Source organism: Ixodes scapularis, unplaced genomic scaffold, assembly GCF_016920785.2.
Source record: "Ixodes scapularis isolate PalLabHiFi unplaced genomic scaffold, ASM1692078v2 PGA_scaffold10__122_contigs__length_95168666, whole genome shotgun sequence".
NCBI lineage: Eukaryota > Metazoa > Arthropoda > Arachnida > Ixodida > Ixodidae > Ixodes > Ixodes scapularis.
In genome coordinates this window covers 29619529-29629514 of record NW_024609836.1, presented here as the reverse complement: position 1 = coordinate 29629514, position 9986 = coordinate 29619529, and the positions used below count along the sequence as shown (strand labels likewise).

Sequence of the window (9986 nt, the reverse complement as noted above, 5' to 3'; positions counted from 1 at the left end):
AACGGAAAACAGGCGACACCGCTCAAAACCGGTCCGCCGCAACGCCGCCGCGGCCGCCGCTCACTCCTTTCCTCCTCGCTTTGGGTCGCCATGGCAACAGCAGGGAGTGGCGAAAGAAAGTCGACTCTCAGGTCTCCGTAATTTTTGACGTCAAGGCACCGGCGCCGATCGCGCGGGAACTTCGAATTCGGCATTTGGAAATTGTTTTTTTACTTCACAAATACTGAATTCCCAAATTTCAAATATTGAGGGTAATGTCCCGGCATCGTTATCAATCGTTTCGGATAATAAAAAAAAAATGATTTTGATGTGTCAGTGCCCCTTTAACTGCCGATCTCGCTGGGTCGCGTTCGGTGGAATTGTGGCCGTCGGAGCTTTTCCCGGGTGTTTGTGGATCCAGCGTTCTTGTTCAGCGTGGTCTGCTTCAAGTACTTTTTACTTTTTCTTGCTGCTTGAAGTCGGGACGCGTGAGAAGCGCACGTAGAAAAATAAACGTCCGTGGATCGTCGCGACCGCGACGCTGTCGGCCATGCTGATTTGATCGTAAAAAGTGCGTAAGACAGCTTCGGAGCTGTCCGTAGGATTTCGTCGTAACCTGCGCAAAACTTACGAAAATTTCGTTTCGTGAATACGAATTTGTTCTGAAGTTTTGTCTTAGGCACAATTTTGGCCTAAGATCGTTTCGTGAATCTGGCCTCTGCACTTCCAAAAGTCGCAGGAAAGGTAAGACAGACGCAGACGACGTTGCGAGCAGACGACGTCGCAAAGGAGCAGACGACGCTCAGATAGGGGGTCGCGATCAGCCAGTCAGGGCTCGGCGTTCTGACGTCACCGGTACCCCCTGCGCAAGAAGCAGACGAACTTGCCCTCCGCATAGTCACTTATAACGTGAGAACAGCAGTAAGGAGCTCGAGTTGTCCCGCCTCTAGCGCGAGTCTATTTTAGCTTGGACAACACTACGGCGTGTTGTGCACCCTGAGGGCGCGCGCGAAATTAAAGCATGGCGGAAGGTACAGAGCGCGTTCTGTAGAAGGCCGGGTGTTCAGAAAACATGCCCACAACCTCCTCTATTCGCGACTTCAACTAACTATAGGTGGCGCCACTCATTTTCCAAAATGGCGGGTTTAGTGAGGGTCGGAGATGCGTGCCGCTGTTGAGCCTGTCTAGTGTGCTGGCTTCACTGAGCGACACAAATTATTTCTGGTAATACGAGGAAGCTAGGGTGTTATAAGCGCAGGTCACCTCTTTACCCGGAAAACAAGAACGGTGTCACTGTTTAGCGTAATATTTACGCAAGGATGCGCGTTTTAATTCTGGAGCGAAACCGAAACTAACCTCTATTTTGGATTTAACTTCTCGATATAGGTCTTAATTTTGAATTCTTTCATAACTCAAGATGTGTCTCGTCGTAATTATTTAGTTTGAAAAGTTGTTCGCGGGAACTTTATTTTGTGACATACGTGTTCGACCAGGCTTATATTTGTAGTTCTTGTAGTTGTTGAAGAAATCTGTGCTGACATTTGTGCGTTCTCGCTGCCATTTCTCGCTCAGATAATTGTCATTGGAAATAATAAACTGCGGGTCTTTTAATGAGTTTTTAGTTATTTAGATGATTAATTGGTTTAAGATTATTCCTAGCACAAGAATAATTCATATTTTTACAATATGTCCACAAAACGTATAAATTAATAAACGCTGTTCTAAAGCTGTTCTCACTGCAACAACCCAAAGACGGAATCCGAGTCAGACAGCTGAAGAGAGAGAGAGAGAGAGAGAGTGTGTGTGTGTGTGCGTGTGTGTGCGTGTGTGTGCGTGTGTGTTTTATAGCAACGCGTGACGGATATAGGACTTTATATTACATCCAGTGCGACTGTTTGTCTATCTTGATAACGATGTCAGAGTTAAAATTTACCTTTCTGAAAAGACTATTATGGTTAAATGGCGTATTTTGTGACGTTGGCGTTAATTGGGGGGCGTACATTGCCGCGATTTGTATTAATAATAATAAGATTAAAATTCAGATATTTTAATACGTTATTTTTTAAGTTTTAATATAATTTGTTGAGTATGATCCAATTTAAAACGTGCGAACTAAAATGACAACCAAAAGTCTGCTAATTATCATCACTGGTGCCAATTGCAGCAATTTTAATTACCAATTGGGAAAACAAAAATAGGCTTAAATCAAACATTCTAGCTAATGAGAGAAATCTATGGGAAATTACATTAAGTGTGGGTTAAGTATATTTTGCTATCAAAGTCGCGACTTTCGACAATCGGCAAAACGTCCAAAGTCTCACCAATATCCTTCCAGACCAAATGCCCAAAAATAAAAAAAAAAACAAAAAAAACAACAACAACAACAAGAAAAAACATTTTTATTAAATTATTAATCGTTTCATAAAATTTAGTTACTTCCATTTTTACGCTTCGTCGTTTTGCCAATCTTAGCCTTTCCAGTTCGTAGGAACGCCTACCTGCTTTCGCGTCTGCTCACTGCAGCAAGTTTCGTTGGCGTCGGAAGCCGGTGAAACAGTAGTGAGTTTTAGTATTGCGTATACGAGCGAACTCAAGTGCTATGTGTTTACGTTAGCTTTGCGTGTTCCACACTGCGCGTGCGCGGAGCCCAAAATTGCGGTCTTGGATGGCGGATGGCGATGAGGCGCACACACAACGTGGAGCACGCAACTCTAACGCAAACGCGCACCGCTTCCCTTTGCTTCTATGCGCAATACTAAAACTCACCAATAAGGTAGAATCACATACCGGCTGCAGCACTACGTTGGGACAGTGAAGAGTGTTGTATGCATTCGGAAATTACATTCGCGAGCCATGATCGCGAGCAGTTCCGCCGTGCCCGCTGAGCAGGAGAATCGGGGGACTCTCACTAGAGCGCTTCCCGTTTCCGCCGCGGGAGGGCGAGCGTCGAGCTGGAGACGCGAATAGGGAGTATTCACTGGCGGCCATATCCGTGTGCGCTGCTGCTGAACGCGTGCTGACGGCGAGCTTCCGCAGCCCTTTTGGAGCGTGCATTCCGCACCTTTAAGAGTGCCGGTCTTAGGAGGCTATTAATGTGAGCTCGTTCTGAGCATGCGCTCTAAACAGCACCCAGAAATATGGCGTCCAGTGAATACTTCCTATACTCACAAAGCGTGGCAGTTCGACGACGGAGCCATATATTGCCCGGTCGCAGATTTGGAGCGCGAGGATCTGGTGGCACAGAGCATCGAAGAGCCATTTCTCGGGGAACCTGGACGTCGGCGCACAGCTTTTGCAGCGGCGAGGACCACAGACACACATCCCGTGTGTTTCGAATTCGCTGCGGCGTCTCGCCCCAGCGGGGCGCCAGTCACGTGACTCTCCTCTCATCCATTGTCTGCCGTTCCACCTTTTCCATTTCTGCGGCCGCTTTTCGTGGGGATCTGCCAGGCTTTGTCAGTATGTAGGAGGCTATGAAAAACCTTGCCGTTCTCATTTTGTCAGTGACTACATGCGCCGAGAAATCGAGAGAGAAAGAGAGGAGGGGGGGAGAGAGCGCGGGGACGTAAGAACGCTCAGCTCTGACTGGAATGATTAGGGGGTAGACGTAAGGCTAGCTACCTTTGTCTCTACTCGCTCTTCGAACGCGTTCGAATGCAAACACTGGACGCTGGCGTTTGGCAAGTGAACACGTTTGAAGGGGGAGTAGAGACAAAGGCAGGTATAGCCTTGCGTGTACCCTCTAATCAATCCAACCGGAGATCGGCATTCTGAAGCCCCCCGCGCTCTCTGGTCTTCTTCTTTCCCTCGGTTTTTCGGTGCATATACGGATTTGTATATGACCTCCGGGGGTTCTCCGTCTTGTTCGGCCCCGTCCTTTCACGCAATATCGCCAACGAGAAAGGGGCATTCGGCAACGCCAAGAGGCACGCTGCTTGGACTCACACGTGACTCTGACGTCATACCACGGAGGTGGCGCTGCTGTTGGTAAGGCCACCCCACACCGCGTGAGGTGACGTCTAGGCGTGCGCCTACGCGTCACCTGACGCGAATCTACTTTCTGCGCATGCGCGCCCCGCTCACACCTGGCGGGGACAAACGCGGGCTTGCCCGTAAGACAACGCGTTGACCCATTCGCGGCGAGAAGTTTTGGTATCGCAGCCTGGTGGAATTTTTTTTAAACCCGGAGAGGGGGATACTTCAACACCTTCTGCTGGTGCAAGCACGTGCAATGGCAAGCTTCTATGCACTATTAATATTAAGACATAAGTGCGTGGGTAGATCGTGCACTACCCAGAGTGAGGAAAACTGAAGCACCCCTAGCGAGCTTCTCACCTCGAATACGAAAGCAAACACGAGACAGGGCGAGTAAGCAGACAAGAGGAGGCATGGACCGTGCCTTATTTAGGTCTGGAACAGTTGATAAGAAACAACAACGACGGTTATGCTATTTACTTTTACACAAAACAAGCCAAACTGCATTGTTACTTCACCCAATCTATGCAAAAAAAAAAGAAAGAAAAAGATAAGAAGCCGAGTTAATAATATTAATATTACTTTTTATGTTGAATTATATTGAAAATGACATTTGAGGCTCTGACTCCCGAGGCCGCCTTAAACGCTGATCCCTTCTGCCTCTCGAGCATACAAATCCCTCTGTTTGTGGACCCTTCAGCCTGTCATGTCAGAATTGGAGCGTCTTCAAAGACGGTAGCGCTCCCCGAAACGGCCGTAAAAACACGTTTTCTCGATAAACGCGTCGTACTCATTTTCCCCTTCTAAGGCCGAGAAATAATAAAAAAAAAGACGGAATTCTTAGGAGGATCGTGAGAGCTCTACGATCTTCGAGATTACACGATAAGGCGCGCGCGAAACGACGCACACAATGCCAGTCGCCCCAGACACCGTTAAAAGTTTATTGCGCACATGCAACTAGGGAATGTATACGAACTCAAAACTGCTCTGGGTTAAACAGGATGTAAATCCAGTAGTACTCTAGAACAAAAACGAAACAAAACACGTCAGATAATAGGCTAAAAAGCAACAAGATAAAACGGCCAAATTCTTTGTAAATAATAATGATAAAAAAAGATGTTGAATAAGGATACAGTTACCGATAGCTTAAGAGCGTGGCTTCACGTAAGAAAATATCACATTAAAACTAGAACGAAAACTGTAAGATTCAGTCAGGTTCTAAAATTGGGTGTTAACAAATGTGAACTATAATCAGGGTGGAATATTTTGTTTGCTTTATTTATTTATTTATTTATTTATTATACCCTCAGGGCCGAAGCATTACAGAGGGGGTGGGCAACGGAAGTACAAAAAACGCTGAAAATGGTTAGTCCGGCACAGATCATGAATAGTAACTTGTTAAAGCTTCTTTAAAGAGGACAAAATCGCCAATGGACGCAATGGGTGAGGGAAGGCCGTTCCAATCACGAGATGTTTTTGGGATGAAAGATTTGAAAAAAGAATTTGAAATGGAAGTGGGTATACCAACTTTGCAGCAGTGATCGAGGCGAGAGGATACGTAGATGGGAGCACTGATTAGTTGTTCTTTCAAGAGTGAATTGGCATAGTAAATTTTATGGAATAAACAGAGACGGGAGATAGTGCGACGAGTGGAAAGAGGGGGCAGTGAGAGACTAGCTTTCATGGATGTGACGCTTGATGTACGATGGTAGTTTGATAATATAAAACGTGCTGACCGGTTTTGGATGGCTTCAAGCGCTGATATGAGGCTTTCTGTACCGGGATCCCAGACCGAGCATGCATATTCAAGTTTTGGTCGCACCAGTGTTTTATAAAGTAGTAATTTTAATGATGATGGAGCTAGAGAAAAGTTACGTCTTAAATATCCAAGCATGCGGTTACTGTTATTAACGATATATTCGGTGTGAGTTTTCCATGATAGGTCAGGAGAGATATGAACACCTAGATATTTGTAAGTTGATGCGTTTTCAAGGATGTTATTTGATAGGAAGTAGTTAGGACAGAGTGCTGCTTTGCGAGAAATCCTCATTGTCTTACACTTCATAGTGTTTAGTTTCATGTGCCAAGCATCACACCAGGAAGAAATTGCATTTAAATCAGATTGAATTATGTGTACGTCAGAGTCATTAGTAATTTCACGGTAAACAACGCAATCATCCGCAAATACGCTTATGGAGGAGGAAATGCTAGTAGGTAGGTCATTTATATATACTAAGAATAAGAGGGGGCCTAGGACAGAACCCTGTGGTACACCGGACTTAACGAGGGACGATGACGAGTTTTTGTTATTGACAGTTACAAATTGCGATCTGTTAGTGAGGAAACACTCTAACCAAGATAAGATATATGGATCAATACTGAGTAGGCTAAGCTTGTATAGTAGTAGTTTATGTGTTACCTTATCGAAAGCCTTTGCAAAGTCCAGAAAGATGCAGTCAGTCTGAGATCCACGGTCCAGAGCCGAGTGGAGGTTGTGGGTGAAAACTAAAAGCTGAGTATCGCACGAGAAAGATTTGCGGAATCCATGTTGAAAAGGGCTAAAGAAGGAGTTGCACTCCAGGAAACGCGAGAGCTGTGAAGAAATTATGTGCTCCATGATTTTGCAGGGTACGCTAGTAAGAGATATTGGCCTGTAATTGAAAGGGGAGAAACGGTCACCAGCTTTGTGAATTGGAACAACCTTCCCTACCTTCCAGTCCTCGGGTAAGACGCCATGATCAAGTGATTGTTGAAACAAAGATGACAAGATGATTGAGGAGTACATTTTGGTATTTTTTAGAAATTTCGCGTTTATCTCGTCGACACCTGATGCCGACGACAGCTTGAGGTTTTCAATAATTTTAACAATACCGGGTGGATCAAACACAATTGGTAACATGGGCAAAAAATCAGAAGATGGTACTACGGGATGGTTGGCACCTAAGAAATCATTAAAGACACTGATGAAACTTTCGTTGAAAGTCATAGCGCAATCTTCACCAGAAATCACCTCTCCGCCTGAATTTTTAAGTTGTATTAAATGTTTGTCGGCAGGGTTGACTAAGTTCCAAAACTGTTTTGGATTGTTAGTGAGCATTGAGGGTAATTTTATGCTGAAGAAGTTATATTTAGTTTCATCGACGGCCAATTTGTATACTTCAGCTGCCGAATGGTACGCGGCCCAGCGATCGGGAGACATTGATGATTTAGCTGCTCGAAACAAGCGCTTTTTCTTATTAGACAGCCTTTTTAAAGTCGTACTATACCAAGGTGATTTCGAGTTTGATTTGACAACACGACAGGGAATGTAGTTGGTGATCAATGAAGTAATTTTATCTTTGAACAGACACCAATTGCCTTCAACCGATCGTTCTGAAAAATTCTGCATATAAGAGCCCATGAATGTACATAGCTCGCGGTTTATGGATTCAAAGTCGGCTCTGGCGTAATCACGGATGTGTTTGACACAATCAGCAGGATTGTTCTTAGGACTTTTCAGGAAAAAATGCAAGGCTAAATGGTCGCTAAGACCTGGAAGATAAGAGATCGGCTCTACGAGGTCCTTAGACGTAGTTAAAATAAGATCAAGAACGTTGGATGCTGAGGACGTAATTCTCGTGGGCTCGGTTACTAATTGCGAAAGATTAAAATCTGCACAGAGATTTAGGAAATCGTTGCTTTCAGAAGAATAAGGCACGCAAATAGGAATATCTTGTGACCAGTTAATATTTGGGTAGTTAAAATCGCCAAAAATAAATAGCTGCGAGTTAGGAAACCTTGAAACAATCCCGCTAAGTGTGTCATGTAATAACTCCACAAAATTCTTAGCAAAGGTAGGTGGGCGGTAACATGCACAGACAACAATGTTTCTGTGACTTAGTTGGAAACGTACACACACAATTTCTAAGCTAGATGCTAAGTTAATATGGGATGACTCAATGTAATCAGCAACTGCAACCAGCACGCCTCCGCCCGTCCGCGAATCCCTATCATGCCGATAAACTTTGTACTGCTTATCACAAAAAAAAAAAAAAAGTTCATCGTTACGTATTTTGCTAGAGAGCCATGTCTCGGTCAACACAATGATGTCGGCAGAAGCAGAATCAAGAGCGGAGCACAATTCATCGCGTTTCTTTATTACGCTTCGGATATTTGTAAAGAAAACAGAAACATTTTCCACCGTCGAATCTTTGACTGGAAGAGTGCACGATTGTTATGACGTTGCTGATTGCACGTGTTGCGGTTGGAGTGACTCGGCACCTCTATCAGTAGCACTGGTAGCACTAGAAATTTCATAAACTTCGTCACTCGTACTGCAGTAGGCGTAACACTTCTTGTTTAGGTGAAGCCTGTTGTACCTTATCTTAAATATACTATTGGGACTCTGAGATTTTGCGAAGTCAAACAACTTCTTGCGCGCATAACGTGTGGCTGGTGCGAAGTCTTCATTGACTGAGACGTTCCATGTTTTTAGTTTAGCTTTTGCTGAAAGGATGCTCTCTTTAGTTTTGGTTGACACAAGTTTTACCATTACTGGTCGACACTTGTTTCGAGAAAACGTACCAAGCCGGTGCGCACGAGTGATTCCCTCTTCAGAAATGCTCAGCTCAGGGACGTTAGAAAGCAGCGAGTGTACTTTTTGCTCAGATTGGGCCCAGGTCTCTGAGGGCGAGTCATCTATACCATGAAAGATTAGATTGTCTCGCCGAGACCGATCTTCGAGGTCGTCAAGTCTAGCACGCAAGAATGCATTTTCTTTTTTAACTTCTTCTAGAACCTGTTGTGTAGTGCGTACTTCACAATCCAGTCTATCAAGAACATTAGTCTTAGTTTCCACATTCTGGAGCCGGTTAGAGATGTCAGTGATTTTGTCTTCCAACTGCTGTTGATTTGTTTTGATTTCATTTACAACCATTAGTAGTTTAGACTGACCATCTTGAAGCAGTTTGCACATGTCGTCAAGCTGTTTGTTACGCGTTTCAGGACCGGGGTTTACCTCAACGTCGCCGCATAGCATCAGCAATTTTACAACATCTATACTCTGACCGACGATCGAGAACAACTCCCGTGGGCATGGGAACACCAAAAGAAAAACGTCGCTTGATTTTTTAGTGTACAAAGAATCGATATTACTAACCTGCGTACAGAAGAAGCGAAAAACGTTAGCCGTCCGCATCGTATGGCTGTTCCCATGCCCAGTGAAAGCATAGGCGATCGGCCGGTCCCTCTTATCGTGTGGCGCCGCTGATGTCGCTGATGATGAGGCTGGCCTCTCGAACGTTTTTGGCAGGATGGTGGGCGTGTCCGGTGGGAGACGAAGTGGCGTGTTCTTGTTGATGACTGGCAGTTTACCCGCCGCTGTGACAGGTTTTGCGAGTAGAACTGTAGAACTTGAATCCACTGTTGGTAGGAAGCATGTGCTGAACATCAACTGCGTACAGAAGAAGCGAAAAACGTTAGCCGTCCGCATCGTATGGCTGTTCCCATGCCCAGTGAAAGCATAGGCGATCGGCCGGTCCCTCTTATCGTGTGGCGCCGCTGATGTCGCTGATGATGAGGCTGGCCTCTCGAACGTTTTTGGCAGGATGGTGGGCGTGTCCGGTGGGAGACGAAGTGGCGTGTTCTTGTTGATGACTGGCAGTTTACCCGCCGCTGTGACAGGTTTTGCGAGTAGAACTGTAGAACTTGAATCCACTGTTGGTAGGAAGCATGTGCTGAACATCAACTGCGTACAGAAGAAGCGAAAAACGTTAGCCGTCCGCATCGTATGGCTGTTCCCATGCCCAGACCTTAAAGGGTCTGTCTGTTAGTTTGCAGACAGACCCTTTAAGATGTGACTGCAGCATAAATTACATGCGCGAGCTAGCCCGTGGTCCTGGCTTTGAGACATGCATTTCTAGCGCGACTGCTCGCTCTGCGGAAGAACACTTCAAAGCTGCGACCTCGGGCTCTTGTGCTTGTGACATTGGCTGCGGTCTCAGCTTAAGGGTAAACGGAGTATAGGGAGTATTCACTGGCGGCCATAGCCGTGT

General features: G+C 45.4%; 1 protein-coding gene across 1 annotated transcript; it reads right to left on the bottom strand.

Moving 5' to 3' along the window:
* Positions 1-5100: 5100 nt before the first annotated feature.
* On the bottom strand, positions 5101-9732 carry LOC120851172. The gene is made up of 3 exons (XM_040223771.3): positions 9386-9732; positions 8748-9091; positions 5101-5140 (listed from the first exon to the last, which is right to left on the bottom strand). The coding sequence occupies exons 1-3, from the start codon at positions 9716-9718 to the stop codon at positions 5101-5103; spliced, it is 717 nt and encodes a 238-aa protein (XP_040079705.3). The 5' UTR covers positions 9719-9732.
* Between the last annotated feature and the right edge of the window lie 254 nt (positions 9733-9986).

Bases quoted from the DNA above. Each gene is read 5' to 3' on its own strand.
- LOC120851172 (XM_040223771.3), bottom strand. From the start codon at position 9,718: ATGCGGACGGCTAACGTTTTTCGCTTCTTCTGTACGCAGTTGATGTTC. The intron at 9,092-9,385 runs TTGATGTTCAGC...TTCTGTACGCAG, and splicing joins TTCGCTTCTTCTGTACGCAG to GTTAGTAATATCGATTCTTT. The intron at 5,141-8,747 runs ACGCACTACACA...TTTTCGTTCTAG, and splicing joins GATAGACTGGATTGTGAAGT to TTTTAATGTGATATTTTCTT.